The following is a 19847-nucleotide window of genomic DNA, read 5'->3' as shown; positions in this document are numbered from 1 at the left end:
GTGCATAAGAACTTTTCTGGGTTTCATTCCCAAACTTCTTTTTTTTTTTTTTTTTAAAGATTTTATTTATTTGACAGAGAGAGATACAGCGAGAGAGGGAACACAAGCAGCGGGAGTGGGAGAGGGAGAAGCAGGCTTCCCGCGGAGCAGGGAGCCCGATGCGGGGCTCGATCCCAGGACCCCGGGATCATGACCCGAGCCGAAGGCAGACGCTTAACGACTGAGCCACCCAGGCGCCCCACATTCCCAAACTTCTTCAAAGCAAAGCTGCTCCATGATTAAGCCCAAAATACTGGCAACAGAAAATGGGTAGGAACGTGTGTGTCTGAATGAGGGAGTAAGGGAGTGAGTGTGTGTGTTGGCGTGGAGGGCTGGAATAAAAGAGAATATCATGTATGGGAGGATAAAGGGGGAAAGAATGTGGGGGGAAAAAATCACTTCTCAGTTTACTCAATTCCTAAGACCACTGCACATAATTTTTTTCAGAAGATTGCTGAAAGCATAAAGATTGCTACGTTCACTCTATGATACCGTGTAGCTTTCTCCGTCATAACCATTCCATAAACAAAGTTGGGAGGTTCAAAATGCCATGAAAGAAAGGACCAGGTTTTTAACAAATGAATGCAATCTTTTGGTAAAAAGATGTAAACGTTTTTTAGAGGAGGACCTGCCAAGGCATCAGTAGTGAGGCATGTTCAATACCTACTGCACCTGTAGCTTTTAACTTTGGGGGACATAAAACCACTGAGAATCTGCCAAAAGGAATGGGACTTCCTCCCAGAGAAATGCACAAGCCCATAAAAATACGAATCCAGCTGTGGGATTTCAGACTCTCTAACATCCCCAGAATCCCTATGCTCGGTACGGTTTCAGTCTGACATCCTGAGGAATAGTCCACTAAACTTCTGTCCCACACTTGTCTGTATCTCCTGCATCAATCACAGGTACCCCAGGGAAGTCTAATGATTTTTCCCTAGTGAGTCCTGTATTTAAAATATCTCAACAGATTAGCATTTAACATTTGCATACTTAACTTCAAATTAATAATTCAGACGTTTTATAATTTGCTTTGAACTTACCTATTTTTCTTGCATCTTTCTGTTTCTGTGCTTTCTGTATTCTGACTGTATTCTGATCCATCAACTAACACAGATTTCTATTAGTCACATTTTCTCAAATTAACTTACATCCCCAACTTGTAATGACTATTCTTTCTTTAGAACCCTTAGCAGAATGGTCTCCCAAAGAACAAGGGATACAAAGACAGGAAACAGGACACCTTTAACTCCGCTCTCTTCTTCTGATAAAAAGGCATTAAACTTGGAATGTCAAATTTTCCAAAACGTGACAAAACCACCGAAAAAGACAGGCACATTTTAGCTTTAAAACAGAAAAAAAAAAAAAACCCTGGAAAATGTAAACTATGAATACAAATATAAGAAAACAAATGAGTAATCTGTACTAATATATATATATACAAAGACACAGTTGGGATCCTAATGTTTGAGGGTTGAGATGTGGCCAAGCCCTCTCATTTTAAAAATAAGAAAAAGACAAGTGCGTATGAATGCTACCTAGCAGGATAAAAATGTAGGTCTTCAAACAGCCCCCTTTTACTTACGTAAGTCAGTAAGGAGATTTTATTAAATCTTCAATAAAAAATGAAATTTAATTTGAAGTCCAAAATTATGTTGTTAAATGAGGATCAAGGACTATGTATGTGTTCGATTTAGGTAAAATACCTCAAGAAGGTATTTAAAGTCATTCAAAAAGCTCAACCAGAAAAACAACTAATAATTGTATGTTTTTCCTCTAAATGTCCTCAGCTTAGATCTTTCTAAGCTCTTAATTCATGTTTCACACTCAACTAGTATCATGCAAAGTGTTTTTAAACATGATCCAGGAATATCAAATCGAGCTTTAGACAACTCAGACAATTCCCATACTTACGTAAGCACACAAATAAACACGAAGTGCCAGAGACAGGAGATGCTCTGGGAAGAAAATTACCAGGGAAAAATACATATTTTGTAAGTCTTCTTATACATCTGATTGAAACATCAGCTCCAATGAGGCATTTGAAGAAGCATCAGTTTGACAGCTTAGCACAAATTTAGAACTAAAATGACTTTTGCATAGTTTCTTCTCCAGCAAAAATACAATAGAAATAACTTCTTCCAGCCACAGGGACTGGGTTTACCTTCCTGCCTTCAATTCCTATAAAGCCAGAAATAATAAATGAGGTAGTAGCTCTGAGACACTCAGCACTAGGCAGAGTCCAAGCGAGGGAAGATAAACCCTAAGGCCTCTCGCAGCTCACCGCCAAGTTTCCAGGAAGCAGCACAGGGAAGGGGAGCCCAGACGGAGCACAACAATCTTCCTGAGCAGGTGAGACAAGACTGAGAATTTAGGGAGGCCACACTGGCTGGAGTTCACAGGGCAGAGTTCCAGAGAAGAGAGATGCGCAGGGACTCCCCTCTAGCTTTCAGCTGGTACCGATCATGCTTGCGAGAAAACTCTCCAAATCCAGGGAAAACACTGGAAAAGAATAGGTGAAAACACTTCCCAAAGCTAACACAGGGCCAGGAAAAGTCTGTTTCCATAAGCCAGACTAGGAAAACCTCAAAATCTACAGGGTACCAAACAGATGCTCAGGAGGAACTGCTTCGATAGTGGGGCAAATTCAGCCCACAAAAGACAGTATTATAAAAACAAAAAGGCAAACCACAGACTAGGATAATCTATCTGTAAGGCATAAATCTGAGAAAGGATTTGTACCTAGAAGATATACAAAGAACTCTTCCAATAATAGAAGATGATAAACAACCCAATTACAAAATGGCAAAAGATGTGAACAGACCCTTCACCAAAGTAAACAGAGGGATGGTAAATGAGTACGCGGAAAGACGGCCAACATCAACAGTGTTTAGGGAAACGCAAACTAGAACTACAATGAGGAGCTACTACACACCCACTAGAATTGCTAAAATTAAAAAGCCCTCCCGGATCAAGCTTCGGCCAGCACGTAGAACAGCTGAGCTCTCAAACACGGATGGAAGAGCCTGGCAGTGTCTTCAGAACATAAATAGTCCCCTACATATGACTGAGCTAATCTATCTCTAGGTCTTACCCAAGAGAAGCAATGCCCATACCAAGACAACCAAAATTCACAGCATCCTCAAACTGGAAACAGCCTACATATGGATCGGAAGGAGAACGGACTGACAAACCGAGGCGTACCCATATGGCGGAGTACTATTCAGCTTTACCAAGGAGTGAACCACTGATACCCACAACAACACGGATGAACCTCCTAACCATTATGTTGATTGAAAGAAGCCAAACCAAAAAATGTACACAAGTATATGGTTCCGTTATATAAAAGTCCAGAAAAAAATCACCCATAGTGAGAGAAAGCAGATCAGGTCTGCATATGGAGGGTGGGAAGAACCACAAAGAAGTGTTTGCACGTGAAGGGTATTTCGTTATCTTGGTTGTGGTGATGGCTTCACGCATACATACACACGCAAACACTCGTCAAACTGTACAATTTCAATGTGTGCCATTCACTTTACATCAATGATACGTCAATAAAACTGTTTTTAGGAAATTAAGCCAAGTATTAAGAGTGGATATGCTGAGGTTGGGGAAAGAAGTCTTCAGCGATCAACCTCAAAGACTCCTTCTCCCATAAAGCCTTTACCAAATTCCACAGATCAAATTAATTCTCCTTTAGCACTTAAAAAAAAAAAAAGTGTTTTAGTGCTATTACATAAATATCCTCTAAACTAGAACATGGGTTCCTTGAGACAGTAATTTCAATGTTTACCCTCTACTGCCTGCATAAGAAACTGGAGGAGAGTCTGAGTAACACCGAAATCAGGGAAGCACTTAGAGGACATGGGCTAAAATCTAGGAGAAAGATACTAGCCTGAATTGAAGTTGTTGCAGTGAGGGTAAAGAAACGTGGGAGGAGCAGATATAAAACTGGAAGAAAACAAAACAACAAAACGGGAACACAACCAGGTGAGTAGATGTAGAAGGTGAGGGAGGCAGAGTCAAGCATAATGCAGTCTGTGGCACGGACACCTTGGGAGAATGATGGCAGCACTGACGAAAATAGGGACTACAGGAGAAAAAGGGAGGATGTCAGAGATTCCTTTAATGCATTCTCGACCCCCATCTGGACCGCGGGCTTGTTCACTGAGGAGTGAACACTAAAATGGAGGTCCGACATCACAGGCCTGCAGTCCACCGAGAGTCACACAGTCTTCCCAGAAACCAGCTGGAAACTGGAAACTGAACTCAGAGCCCAGCCAGCCTAGTTCTATTTTTAACCTTTAGTTTGCCAGTTTCTTTCAACAAGCAGCACTAACAGAGTTTCCTGCTACGCCTGCTTAGTCTCCACGGAACCCTGACTTCAGAAAGGGAGCAAAACGACAAGCAGCTGAGGACTTAGAATCTGCACACATCTCTAAGTACGTGAAAAGACAAATCCCCCCACCATTCCCGTGGGCTACATAATTGACCAAAAGAGCTATTTTAAAAAAAAAAAGAATCACTTGTTGCCACTACACGTGTATTTCAACGCTGCCATCTTATGTCAAAATATGGAACTACACAACATTAAAAAGCCATACCTTTATTCAACAGTGAACTCTGAAAATATCAAAGATTTGAGTCAATTAAAAGGTAGACAAAAGTTAATGAGACTTAAAAAAAAAAAGAATGTCAATTAAAAAAAAAAAAAAAGTTAATGAGACTTTAATGACAGTAACAAATACTTACAGCAGTTAATTTTGGTGTTGGAGAGTACCCATGATGAAGTGAAAGCTCTCATGAGGCTAGCAACTTCAGTTCAGAATGTAAACCTTACTTTATTTTTTAAAGATTTTCTTTATTTGACACAGAAAGAGAGAGAGAGAGAACAAGCAGGGAGAGTGGCAGGCAGAGGGAGAAGCAGACTCCCCGCTGAGCAGGGAGCCCGATCTGGGGCTCCATCCCAGGACCCTGAGATCATGACCTGAGCCGAAGGCAGATGCTTAACCGACTGAGCCACCCAGGCGCCCCTAAACCTTACTTTAAAAAAGTGGGACACTTCCTGCTTACTGAATTCCTTATCGAATTCCCCAATCTACAAAGATAAAAATACATCAACAGAGGTAAAGGGGAAGAAAAGAGTAGAATAAAATCCAATAGGTCTCCTCTCTTCTGTAAATTCAATCTGCTTTTAAGATTTTCTTTATTTCTTAGAGAGAGAGAGAAAGCAGGAGCAGGGCGAGGGGCAGAGAGGGAGAAGCAGACTCCCCGCTGAGCAGGGAGCCCGATGTGGGGCTCGATCCCAGGACCCTGAGACCATGACCTGAGCTGAAGTCACATGCTTAACCGAATGAGCCACCCAGGCACCCCCACCAATCTGCTCTTCTAATCACAGCTGCTTAAACAGCAAAAGCCACTTATGGGCGCCTGGGTGGCTCAGTCGTTGGGCGTCTGCCTTCGGCTCAGGTCGTGGTCTCAGGGTCCTGGGATTGAGCCCCACTTCGGGCTCCCTGCTCAGCAGGAAGCCCGCTTCTCCCTCTCCCACTCTCCCTGCTTGTGTTCCCTCTCTCACTGTCTCTCTCATTGTTAGAAAATAAATAAAATCTTGGGGCGCCTGGGTGGCTCAGTTGGTTAAGCGACTGCCTTCGGCTCAGGTCATGATCCTGGAGTCCTGGGATCGAGTCCCGCATCGGGCTCCCTGCTCGGCGAGGAGCCTGCTTCTCCCTCTAACCCTCCCCCCTCTCATGTACTCTCTCTCTCATTCTCGCTCTCTCAAATAAAAAATCTTTAAAAAAAAAAAAAAAAAGAAAATAAATAAAATCTTAAAAAAAAGAAGCCACTTAAATTTGCTTAAATAGTAGATGCACTGGTTTTAACTTTAATCCCATCACTATTGTGATGGTTCAAGAAAGAAAATAAAATTCAAAGTCCTAATAAGAGTCAAGGACCCTGAACTTAAAAGGCAGTTATACTCAGTCAAAATGCTGACACTTGTCATTTAACGTTATTTGCAATCTTCGGTTTTTCTGTGAAAGTAAAGCCATGCTCTTAAAATTATGTTGAAGAGGGGCGCCTGGGTGGCTCAGTCGTCAAGCGTCTGCCTTCAGCTCAGGTCATGACACCAGGGGCCTGGGATCGAGTCCCACATCGGGCTCCTGGTTCAGCGGGAAGCCTGCTTCACCCTCTCCCACTCCCCCTGCTTGTGTTCCCTCTCTTGCTGTCTCTCTCTCTGTCAAAAAATAAATAAAATCTTTAAAATAAATAAATAAATAAAATTATGTTGAAGAAACAGAAACACTGAAGACTATCCCTGATTTAACATTAATATAAAAAGGTAAACTACCTTTGAACACAGTAGCATCTCAGTGTGGGATGGAGGGAACAGGGAAAGCAAGGGTAGTCTGGGGACTACAGAATTAAGTGAAAGACATTTCCCTCAGACAACAGTAAAGATAAAATATTGCTCATATATAAACATACTCATTTACAGACTCTAAATCCAAACACAAGAAAAATTTTAAGAGTCAGAAGAAAAAAAGGTTAATGCTTTGATGGAATAGATCAGAAAAAGTACACAGGTAAAAGACTATTATAATCTTATTCTACCACACTCATGTGTGATATTAATGCTGAGGGAGACTGTGTATGTGGAAGAGGGGATGGTATGTGGGAACTCTATAATTTCCACCCCAAATTTTGATGTGAACTTAAAATTGCCCTGAAAAACAAAGTCTACTAATTTTTTTAATCCTATTATTCTCTTTGCTGAGTGTATGTCAGTTTTCTTTAGAAGTACTCTTAGCTAACTGCTCACCCTAACCCTAACTGCTTATAAAATCAGTATCAATGTGGTTTTGGATAGAAATTTGACAGAAGTCTCGGGCACCTGGGTGGTTCAGATGGTTAAGCGTCTGCCTTCAGCTCAGGTCATGATCCCAGAGTCCTGGGATCGAGTCCCGCATCAGGCTCCCTGCTCTTTGGGAGCCTGCTTCTCCCTCTGCCTCTCTCTCTCTCTCTCTCTCTCTCTCTCGGTCTCTCATGAATAAATAAAATCTTTAAAAAAAAAAAAAAAAAGAAATCTGACAGAAGTCTCTAAATACACTTTCTTCATCTATTTAAGACAATTTAATCTTGATTCAGCTATATAAGTATTTTTTAAAACCGTAATCAGTCTTTTTGTACAGAGTCAACCGGTTCCTGAAAAGCACCTGCTAGTTTCTTCACAATTATTGCTCACTTTCCTTACTCAGGTCAAAAAGGAGATGACTTCCTGTCGTACAAGGTCAAAACCTCCTTCCTTTAATCTTTTATACTGTCTCACAATCTCACATGAACAGTTACACCATTACCCAGGGCTTTTATATACATTTCTATTTTCTCTAGATAGTAAGAGTCATGAGTGCAATGAGTCTGTCATACTCATCACTATTTCCACGTCCTACAACACTACCTGACATGTATCAGCAGGTGTTTTAAAATACTGTTGAATGAATCTTCTTTTCAATTCACAAATAAAGGAGTAATCATGCAAAAGGAGTAGACTTTCCTCATCTTGCCAATGAAAACATCCCATTATACTACGTGCTCTAAAGATATTATCTCATTTCATTATCACAACAACCCTGTGATTCAGGAGATAGAGCTCCCTTTCAGAAGTGAGGAATCTGCAGCATCAATAAAGCAGGACCAGGACTCAAACCAAACCCAAGTACCTGCCTACAGCGTCACACTAGCCTCTCTTAATACTGCGCCTGATTCCACAAACCAGGCACAGAAATTAGCTTCGTCAGCTTTTGAGTACAGAGTCAGCTACTACCTCACAATCAGTCAGTTCCATTTTTCCTTCTGTATTTCATTTGTGAGTAAGATAAGCAAATTATAAGAAAATAAGCTAAGGGGCACCTGGGTGGCTCAGTTGGTTAAGCATCTGCCTTCGGCTCAGGTCATGATCTCAGGGTCCTGGGATTGAGCCCCACATCGGGCTCCCTGTTCAGCAGGGAGTCTGCCTCTCCCTTCCCTTCTGCACCCGCCCCCAGGTCATGCTCACTCGTTCTCTCTCTCCCAAATAAATAAAATCTTAAAAAAAAAAAAAAAAAGCTAAAAATTGGAATTTCACTTTAAGATAAAAACAAAACAAATAAGGGCGCCTGGGTGGTTCAGTTGGTTAAGCAACTGCCTTCGGCTCAGGTCATGATCCTGGAGTCCTGGGATCGAGCCCCGCATCGGGCTCCCTGCTCAGCAGGGAGTCTTCCTCCCCCCACCGGGCCTCCCCCCTCTCAGGTGCGCTCTCTCTCATTCTCTCTCTCTCAAATAAATAAAATCTTTAAAAAAATAAAATAAAAACAAAACAAATAAAACCTCCCAGAGAAGGGTGCCTGGGTGGCTCAGTCAGTTAAGGGTCCGCATCTTAGATTTTGGCTCAGGGTGGTGGGACTGAGCCCTGCTTCAGGCTCCGCGCTGAACAGGGAGTCTGCTTGAGATTCTCTCTCTCCTTCTCCCTGTGCCCCCCATACCCCCCTCCCCTACTTACGTGTGCTCTCTCTAAACAAAATCTTTAAAAAATAAACAAATAGTGGTGATGGTTGCACCACTCTGAAGATACTAAAAACCACAGAATCATAAAATTTAGAAGGGTGAACTGTATGATGAACTATTTCTCAGAACTGCTTTTTTAAAAAGACTCTTGGTGTGAGGTAGTAGGTGGGGAAGGCTGTGCACATGTGGGGGAAGGGGGTATATGGGAAACCTCTTTACCTTGCACTCAATTTTGCTGTGAACCAAAAAGTGCTCTAAAAAATAAATTCTATTAAAAAAAATGAGGTTGTCCCGTTTATAGTAATCCAGATCACCTCTACGGAACTGCAAGAGTCCTAATTTTTTTTTAATATTCAATTACTTTACAGTATATTTTATTAAGGCCATAACGTGAACTAATAATTTTAAAACACATTTTTAGTAATTACATGTCATAAGCATTCTGCAGTCATCTTGTAAAAAATTCTAAGGAACGACTCCATTTTTCTGAATTAGTAAATTCTTCAAAAATTATTCCCACTTTTACCAAAACATTATTTCATTCTTTCCCTTTTCCCTTTTCCTAAATACCCGTATGGTTTTAAAATTTTTATTTAAGTATAATGGAACTACTATAAAATCCACCTGGTTTTAATTGTTGAGTTAGATGAATTTTTTTTTAAAGATTTATTTATTTGAGAGAGAGAGAGAGAGCAAGCGAGCATGCAAGCATGAGCATGGGAGAGGAGGCAGAGGGAGAGGGAGAAGCATGCTCCCCGCTGAGCAGGGAGCCAGATTTGGTGCTCAATCCCAGGACCTGGAGATCATGACCTGAGCAGAAGGCAGACATTTAACCAACTGAGCCACCCAAGTACCCCTAGTTAGATGAATTTTAGTGAATAAAGGAGCTGTGTGTGCAAACTTCACAATTCAGTTTGGGATACTTCTGTTGCCCTAAAGACTTTCCCTGTACCCATCTGCAGTCAATCTCCACTCTCATGTCCAGACCCAGGAAGCCACTGACAAACTTTCATCTGTAAAGTTTGGCCTTTTCTAGAAATTTCAAATAAAAATAATCATTCAATGTATAGTTTTATGCAACCAGTTTCTTTCTGTGAGCATAATGTTTTTGAAGTCATTCATTTTGTTGCGTCTGTCAGCAGTCATTCTTTTTTATTGCTGAGTAGTATTCCATCCCATGGACACACCACATTGTGTTTCTCCATCTATCAGTTGGTGGGTATTTGAATTATTGACTGTAGTATTCATATCTAAAAACTATAAACAGTCACATAAGAGACCTGTAGCTTCATTTCTATAGGGTACTTAGGACTAAATTTGCTGTATCATGTGGTAGATATATGTTTAACTTCTTTTTTTTTTTAAAGATTTTATTTATTTATTTGACAGAGAAAGACACAGTGAGAGAGGAAACACAAGCAGGGGGAGTGGGAAAGGGAGAAGCAGACTCCCTGCTGAGCAAGGAGCCAGATGCGGAGCTCGATCCCAGGACCCCAGGATCATGACCTGAGCCGAAGGCAGACGCTTAATGGCAGAGCCACCCAGGCGCCCCTATATGTTTAACTTAAGAAGCTACCAAACTTTTCCAAAGTGGCTGTATTAATTTTACATTCCCACCAGCAAAGTATACAGTTTCCAGTTTCTTCTTGCCAACATTTGGGACAATTTTTTTTTTTTGTATTTTAGCCAGTGAATAAAGAAAACACCCAGTGTTTTCCTCCTGTGTTTCTGCTTTACTCTCACACCACACTCCTACCACTTCTGACACTTCTGGTCACCAAACACGTGGGGCATTCTCCCCACACCAAGCAGTCCTCTGTGTTCCAGCTAGGTATCGGGCAATTTAACTCCATTCTGACACTGTGTCCCTGGAGACAGCATCTGAGTCCACGAAAGGCTCAGTCCCATGAGACCACCTCCTCTGTCCCCTCCAGGTACCAATGGCAAGTAGGAGGTCCCAGGCTACCCACTACTTTTGTTCAGCTTGGCTACAAATCAAAGGTTCCCACAACTCCCTCCTTGCTAGAGCAGCTCTCAAAACTCAGGGAAACACATGTGCCAGTTAATTATAAAAGGATATGATGAAGGATCGACGAATGTCCACATGGGAGAGATGGGAAGGGCCAGATATGCTGGATGGGGCACAGAGCTTCCACGCCCTCTTTAGGCAAGTCACTCGTTCAGCACTGCTACCTGTTTATCTATCAACCCAGAAGCTCCATAAATCTCAAACTTTTTTGGACTTTTATCACATAGGCATGATTGATCATTAGCTCCATTTCCAGCCCCCCTCCCTTCTCAAGACAATGGGGCTCGGGGTAAAAATTTCACGCTTCTACTCATGGCTTGGTCTTTCAGGACAGCTCTCCTCCTGGAGCTGTCCAGGATCCCACCCAAAGCTGCCTCATTACAACAAAAGACACTCCGATCACCCAGGAAATTACATGGCTTCAGGAGCCCTATGGCAAGAACCTGGGGCAGAGACCAATATATATTTTTTCTATTATTTCACAGCCAGTTTAGGGGGTACACTGGTGGTATTTCACTGTGGTTTTAATATCTAATGATGATGAGCATCTTTTCATGTGCTTATTTGTCATCCACTTACTTAACTGTTAAAATCTCATGCTCTTTTTAAAAACTGGGTTGTCTCCTTACTGGAGATGTAACATCTCTATATATTCTGGATTCAAATCCTTAATCATATATGTATATTTTGCAAATATTTTCTCTACATCTACAATTTATCTTCTCATTTTCCAAAGAGTGTTTTGAGAAGCATAAAAATTTTTAATTTTGATGAAGTCCATTTTACCAATTTTTTGATGGATCGAGCTTTTGAGTGTTTTATTATGAAATCTTGGCTTAATCCAAGATTGTGAAGATTTACTCTTATGTTTTCTTCTAAGAGTTTCAGTTTTATATTTAGTTCGTTGATCCCACATTTTCTTCTGAAAGATTTCCAATTTTACATTTAAATGTACCACCCATTTTTGTGTATACTATGAAGTTAAGGGTCTAAGTATCATTTTTTAACATACAGATATCCAATTGTTCCAGCACCATCTGCTGAAGACTATCCTTTTTTCCAATACATTCCTTTGGCATCTTTGTCGCAAATTGATCATATATTAGGCTATTATTGACTTGATTCTATTCCATTGATCTATTTGTCTATGGCTACAGTTTTATAGTAAGTTTTGAAGTGAGATAATTATGTTTTTGGTGCTGTTGTTCTTTTTCAAAATTGTTTTAGCTCTTCAAGGTTCTTTGCATTTCTGTATAAATTTTAGAATAAGCCTCTCAATTTCTCCAGAGACCTACTGAGACTGTGACAGGGATTGCATTCAGTCTACAGATGATCAATCTGTCTTCCAATCCATAAAGATAGTGTATCTCTCCATTTATTTGGGTCATCTTTAATTTCTCTCTGTAATGTTTCATAGTTTTCAGTGTACAAAAATACTCATTTTGAAACACCAATGGTAACTTCTTAAACATTAAATCTAGTATCAAACTGCAGTAGCAAATTCTGCAAAAATTATTTAAGAATCTTTCTGACACAATTTTAAGTTTGCCATTCCTCACATTCAACAACAGGATAACAATAAACAGATAGCAAAAATCTGTTATCTTATGTAGTTGACAGGTTATAAACCACTCATAAAACTAAGTAGGAAAGAAGTTAATGCCTTTATCAAAGACGGAACCTGCTTTGACTATTCTGCCCCAAGAAAAGTGTCCAGTAGCAAAAACTAAATACTCAATCTAGTTTTCGACCCTAACTCCCATCAAACCCAAGAAAATTCCATAAACTAGAGTCATACACACACACACACACACACACTCTCTCTCTCCTCTCCATGTACGTATAAAACTTAATACTGCAAACACAATACACAATCTTCAGTCTTTCTGTCTTCATCTTTATAGCATTTTTGCCTCTAATTATGAATGTATAAGCTTTCACAGAAGCTATTTGTCAAATAAAATGGGGTTAGTTAGGTTCTATCACAGGTTTAAATTACGAAAAGTTTTTTTTTAAATCTTGAAAAGTTGTAGAGTATGAATGTTAACAAAGACTTTTCCATGAGAAACTCTCATTCAAAATAAAAACATTTTGCAATTCCTACCAGAAGCCATGTACAATTACACCATTTATAATAGCAAAAATAGAAACTACCCAAATGTCCACTGACAAGAAAAGATGCTATAAACTGTGGTACTTCTTTACTAAATATCATACATTACTGAATATTATACTATAGTAAAAATGTTTATTTTTTGATTTTATAGTATATGCAACATCATGATGAAAATTATAAATGTAATGCTGAAGGAAAAAAAAAAGCAAGTCCCAGAAGACAATGAGCATGACTCTGAGCAAAACTAAGCAAACTAAACACATACATTTATAATAAAGACTATTTTTAAAGAGGCAAAGCAATGACATCCACCAACTTGAGAGTAGCAGTCACAGGGGATAAAGAGTAGAGAGGGCAAGAGGCAGCAGGAAAAGCGAACCAACCACTGCACATGCCAATCATTAGTAATGCTTGAGTTCTTGGGTTGAACGAAGGGTTTAAACGTCTTATAACTCACATTATGTCATCTAATTTTTTCGTAAGCCTAAATATTATATTAAAATTTTTTTTTTTTAAAGATTTTATTTGACAGAGAGCGAGCGAGAGCAGGAACACAAGCAGGGGGAGCGGGAGAGGGAGAAGCAGGCCTCCCACCGAGCAGGGAGCCCGATGTGGGGCTCGATCCCAGGACCCTGGGATCATGACCCAAGCCGAAGGCAGACGCTTAACGACTGAGCCACCCATGTGCCCAAAATATTTTTTTTAAAACACAAGCAAAACCTATTTTTAAAAATTCACCCATCACAGAACATTTTCCAGAAGCTTAACTGGGCACTCAAGAGAATACACATCAGAAAAATTTTTTTAAGTTTTACCTTTGTTTCTGTTCAATTGCTTTGTCCAAGTGCTGGAAGATATCCTGAAACAGGGTGCAGCTGGATCGACTATTAATAGTATATCCATATCCTCTTTTCCAATACTGTTTCAGATCATTTAAATATTCTAACACCTAAAAATAAAAATTTCAAAAATCATTACTATTACATGTTTTAATGTTAACAGATTCCCTGATTTAATAATGATTCTCAGAAAAGGTTACATTGTTTAATTACCATTCTACACAAAGTATAATAGAACCTCAGCATTCACTGAGTTTATACTTGCCATTTCAAGCTTTTACAAGTTGCCCCAAAAGACCATGACACACAGAGATTTACGATGAAACACAAATCTGAATTGTGGGAATGCAGGGGCTGGCATGCAAGAGCAAGTTAGTAGTACTCATGGCCAATAACCCAGCATCCATGATAGCTCAGGACAGAGGGCTAAAGACATGTGCTCACTTTCCCTTTCTGCTAAAATTATATTCAAGTGATAGTAAAAACATAAACAGAAAAAAAAGATACAAAAAGAAGAATATTCATTATAGCACAGAAAGACGCTAACAACGGATCAGGAACTTTTAAGAATTTTATGAAGCTAGAAACCAGCTAGAAAACAAGTTACTTTGGTTCATGTATCAGTTTTGCAAAAATAGTAATACCAGAATAGTAATGTTCTAAAGGGCGTACTGGCAAAATCCATAAAAGCATACATTTCTATGGCCCATTTAATTCCATTTCTTATGAAGTCATAGTCAAAGATGCACAAAAGACAGAATGTATAAGAATGTCTTACAGCAGCACTGCTTATAGAGCAGGAAGAAGAGATTCCTGGAAATACCGAAATTTCATTAATAGGTAGATGGTTGACTAAACTATGGCATACACATACTACGGAATACTAGGCAGTTATTTAAAATTTCTATATTGTAGATCTACATGTACTGATGTGGAAAGATCTCTCCAAGACATACTGAATGAGAAGGGAAGGTTAAGAATAATAAACACAGTATAATACCATTTATGTATGTACTGTGTACCTACAAACACACATTATACTGTTTTTTGTTTTAAGAATGATACAGATTATAAATAGCACAGAAAAGGGTTAAGGTTTTGTTAAAAGGTACACGTTGAACCGACAGCAGGGACTGATCTGTGTGGAGAGGTCTTGAATTGGAATTGGTGATTAAGGTAGACTTTCTTTGAATGTTAAACTCTGTACTCATGTATCACTTGATCAGATAAACACCAAAACTAGGAGGCTGAAACATGCAATGGAAAGAGGTACAAGTGGGGCGCATGGCTGGCTCAGTTGGTAGAGCATGTGACTCGATCTTGGGGGTGAGAGTTCAAGCCCTACGTTGGGTGTAGAGCTTACCTAAAAATAAAAACAAAAATGGGTACAAGAGAAGACTGCAGTAATTTTGAGTTATTCTTCCCCAAAAAAGCCCCTAGAGAAACTAAGTGCAAGCCATAATAAGTTTAAGAGCAAGGGTAAGCCATCGCCATAAACCAAAAACAAAACAAAACATACATTAAAAAGGCAACTAAATCAAGAAGTTAGCAAAAGGGGCAAAGTAAACATTTTTTTAAATGAAAGAATTAAAATTAAAAGAATTAAAGTTCTGCCAAATCCATTCAAGAAATAAAAAACAGTAACAGAAATGAAAAAGGAGATATGCCTGAAGACTTTTTAAAGATCATTATTTGCATGCTATTGAAACTTTATCTCAAAAGGATTTGAAAATGTAAAAGAAATAAGCAGTTTTTCTAGGAAAATATAAATTACCCGAATTGACACAGAAAATTCTGACTATACAAAATAACTAGAGACAAAGGTCTACCTGAAAGAGACCAGGCATATTTGGTTTTAAGTAGGAGTTCTACCAAACTTCAAGAAGGGTTAGTTCCTAATAATTAAATTATTCCAGGGTACAGGAAAGGATGGAAAGTGATGTGGGAAACAAAGGCAGAAGAAAAATTATTAAATTTCCTTACTACCTATAGCCCACCAACAAGTCCTTGAAACAGGCAGAGTGACCTTCCTCTAGGGACTCAACCGCCTGGATGTTAATACTTTGCTAAGAGCAAAAGGCAATCCTAGCCTGAGGCTCCCCCTCCTTCAGGATCCTGTAAGTCCACTTTAACATATAAAAATTCTTTTGGAAACTTCCTTTATCTCTAAACCCCCAAGATACATGTTGGCAATCACCCCCCAAGCATATGACCCACCGATATACATCTGATGAGTCTCAGGACTAAGGTTTTATTAGATGGTAATAAATGACCTTTTCCCAACAATAGCTAGCCCCCTCAAGGTCCTGGAAACTTTGCTTCCAAAATTCCTCAGAGACCGGGCGCCTGGGTGGCTCAGTTGGTTAAGCAACTGCCTTCGGCTCAGGTCATGATCCTGGAGTCCCTGGATCGAGTCCCGCATCGGGCTCCCTGCTTGGCGGGGGGTCTGCTTCTCCCTCTGACCCTCTTCCCTCTTGTGCTGTCTCTCATTCTCTCTCTCAAATAAATAAATAAAATCTTTAAAAAAAAAAAAATTCCTTAGAGACCTACGCTCTCCCTGACCCCCTCCCAATTTGAAAGTATATAATGGGCCACTCCTCATGACCCCACTGCAGCTCTTTCTACCCCGGGGTCCTGTCCCCGTGCTTTAATAAAACCACCTTTTCACACCAAAGACGTCTCAAGAATTCTTTCTTGGCCTTCGGCTTCGAACCTTAACGCTCTTGCCTACATCAGAAAGCTTCTTAACTCATTTTAGGAGAATAGTGGAAGCCCGTTCCCAAAAGTCAAGAAAGAAAGCCCAGAGGAAGAGGTGAGGAAAACTCCAGCCCACTGCACTGCAATTCCTGTGCTCTCGACCGTGGCTCCTAGTCACTGGTGCACACAGAAATCCCCCCTTGCGTTCTAACCCCCCACCCAGGAAGAGGAATAGGACCAGGCTAGTAGTATCACTCACAGACGAGAGCCATGGCCATACACCAACCTCACTATAAACATGACGTAATGAATGTGAAATAAAACATTACCCAAAAAAATTCAGCAGTCTACTGAAAGAATGTACCATCTGCCATGATGGAGTAACTGATACCAGGCATGCCCTCCAGGCACAAGTAGAAAACAGGACAAAATATGTAAAATAAGTGTTTTCAGTCATTGAGTAATGAGCACTGAACTGTGATCATGGAGAGGAGAGAAACAAAGCAAACCCTACAATTGCCCAGGTTTCTGCCTGGAGGCACTTTGAAACTGTGGCAGGCTGCGGTGGGGGTGGGGGGAGTGGGGGGAAGGGATGTCAGGCCGAAGCCCGCAGTCCTGCTGAGGAGAGGAGCCGGACCGCAGAGTGTTAAGGGGCCGAAATTAGCAGGGCAGAGTATCAGAAAGAAGGAAGCTACACAGAAAAACCGCTCCAGAAATCTGGGGGTCCTCTTGATTCTGTTGTTCAATGTTGTGGGAGTTATAAGCTGAATTCCAGAGCTATCACAAGGCTGGGAGATATTCAAGTTCCAAGCAGCCTGAGTAGAATTTCAGTGGACACCCAGACATCCAATACAGACCCCAGAAGGGTCACACTTTAACAGTAAAGGTATATTTACAAATAAAGGTTTGTTCCTGAGTTTAGTAGGTCAAATGTAGTATGAAACTCAGAAATAAACCTCAAAAGGATCAAGCTGACCCACAAGTAACCTAAATGCAAAATAAAACAGTATTTAAAACTCTTTAAAGGCAACAAAATTTAGGCATTCAACAACATAATATTCACAATGTCCAGTAGTTAATAAAAAAATTGCTAGAAATACATGAAGAAAAAAGAAATGTGAGCTCTCACTAGGAGAAAAAGCAGTCTGTAAGGGAATTTATCTTAAGAAGGAATGCAAGAGGGCGCCTGGGTGGCTCAGTTAGTTGAGCGACTGCCTTCGGCTCAGGTCATGATCCTGGAGTCCCTGGATCGAATCCTGCATCGGGCTCCCTGCTCGGCGGGGAGCCTGCTTCTCCCTCTGACCCTCCCCCCTCTCATGTACTCTCGCTCTCTCAAATAAATAAATTAATCTTTAAAAAAAAAAAAAAAAGAAGGAATGCAAGATTGATTCAATACTCGAAAATGTACTAATGTAATTTACTATGTTAGAAGATTAAAGAAAATAAAAACCACAATCATCTTCCTGGATGACAAAAATTCAGCACACATTCCTAATTTTAAAAACAATAAATAGGTTTCAGTAAGCAAGAAATAAATTTCCTTAATTGGTAATGATAACTGATGTGGGAAACAAAGGCAGAAGGAAATACAGTTAAAATTAAGTATCCTTGGGGCGCCTGGGTGGCTCAGTCGGTTAAGCGTCTGCCTTCGGCTCAGGTCATGATCCCAGGGTCCTGGGATTGAGCCCCGCATCAGGCTCCCTGCTCGGCGGAGAGCCTGCTTCTCCCTCTCCCACTCCCCCTGCTTGTGTTCCCTCTCTCGCTGTGTCTCTCTCTGTCAAATAAATAAATAAATAAATCTTAAAAAAAAAAAATTAAGTATCCTTATAACCTGCAGCCCATTGACAAATACTTGAGGCAGGTAGGATATAATGTTCCTCCAGGAAGCTCCCAACAGTCTTCATGTTAATGCCTTGCTAGAGGGAACAAAAACCTCGGTTTGACAAGAGCAGGGCCTCCAGTATCCTGTGAGTCTTCTTTAACATATGAAAATCCTTCTGAAACTTCCCTGATCTTTACTTCCCAACCCCAAAGTATACAATCAGTTGCTACTCACAATCCTGGGGCAGCAGCTCTTTCTGCCCATGGTCCTGTCCCCGTGCTTTAATAGAACCACCTTCTTGCACCAAAGATGTCTCGAGAATTCTTTCTTGGCCATCGGCTCCAGACCTCACCCACCAACACACCACCAACCAACAAACACACCGACATTCAAAAACTACACCAGTAACTATGAGACTACGCCAAACATCACATTTTATGACAAAGCATTACAAGTGTTCTTCATTAGAAAATAAAAACAAAACTTCAGGTTTTAATATGATGGAATCAGGATAGATCATCTCTGTCCTCTCAAAATCACCCTAAAAAAAAATGAATGAAAAAGAGAAATGCAAATGCCTTCCTCAAAGAGATTAGGAGACCTTTATTCTCCTGACCATAATCATAAACAAGGGAGGGCTGCCAAGTGCAGTGAGAATCAAACAAAACATCTCACAAAACCTCAAAGCACAGGGAACACTTGAAGGAGCACAAGCAACAACTCTTAGCTTGAAACCTTGAGGCCAACAGAATGAAGCCTGCGGGAAGCCTCCCGGAACAGTCCGTAATACCACTACCAGGAGACAGACTGGTATTCAATGTTGGCAGGAAGCACCTACAAAGGATCCAGAGGAGAACAACTCTAAACTGGAAGGAACACTGCTCATTTCTGAAGAGCTGCTCATCCCCACTGGCCAGCTAGGGAGGAATAAAAGCTGAACTCGCTACAAAGATGAGTAATAACTAAAAATTTAGGGGACCAGCACAGCATCTATACAAATACACAAAAGAAAAAGAAAACCAGAACCCCAAAACAGTCAGCCAGATGAAAACTCCTGAGTAACAAATGAACATACTACCATGAATTCCAAAGACTTAAGAAAATAAAAGTCAAAAGCAGAAAAAAAAAAAAAATTATGAAAAGAAGACAGAAACATAAACTGGGGCAACATCACAAATAGTTTGGCATTACTATCTAGTAAATTTGAAGTTTTACATAATTATAGAACCAGAATTGTGATCCAGCAATTCTACCACAGACCTAGACCTTCAGACATATGTCTGTATATGCCCCAACAGACCTACACGATAATGTTCTTAATAGCCCCAAACCGAAAACAGCCCAAATGTCTACCAAGAAAATGGACTGGGGGGAAAAAAAACCTGTGATAATTCATATAATGGAATACCATATAGCAATGAAAATAAGTCAACTATAGCAGCATCATAGGTAAATATTAAGAACAATGTTGAATAGGGGCGCCTGGGTGTCTCAGCTGGTTAAGGACCTGCCTTCCACTCAGGTCATGATCTCAGGGTCCTGGGATCCAGCCCGCATAGGGCTCCCTGCTCAGCGGGGAGTCTGCTTCTCCCTCTGCCCCCCTCCCCCCACAGCTTGTGCTCTCTCTCTGCTCTCAAATGAATAAATAAAATCTTAGAATAAAAACAATGTTGAATAAAAACTAGATACAAAAAGAAAGAGGTGGGTGATTTCATTATATAAAGTTAAAAAATATAAAAAGGTAAACCATTACTTGCAAAAAAAAAAAAA

At 40.3% G+C, this 19847-nt stretch overlaps 1 protein-coding gene across 3 annotated transcripts in view; it reads right to left on the bottom strand.

Moving 5' to 3' along the window:
* The window catches only part of MINPP1 (multiple inositol-polyphosphate phosphatase 1), a 94293-nt gene that overhangs the window by 60294 nt on the left and 14152 nt on the right, over window positions 1-19847 (bottom strand). For 2 of the 3 annotated variants that reach the window (XM_021696105.1, XM_021696104.2), the window contains exon 4: window positions 13535-13668. The exons of the other annotated variant lie outside the window; for it this stretch is intronic. In XM_021696105.1, coding sequence (XP_021551780.1) covers window positions 13535-13668 — 134 coding nt within the window. The remainder of the gene's footprint in view (window positions 1-13534; window positions 13669-19847) is intronic. 3 annotated transcript variants of the gene reach the window in all.

This window comes from Neomonachus schauinslandi, chromosome 6 (genome assembly GCF_002201575.2).
Source record: "Neomonachus schauinslandi chromosome 6, ASM220157v2, whole genome shotgun sequence".
NCBI lineage: Eukaryota > Metazoa > Chordata > Mammalia > Carnivora > Phocidae > Neomonachus > Neomonachus schauinslandi.
Note: the sequence above shows the minus strand (reverse complement) of the source record. Positions and strands in the feature narration are given on the sequence as shown.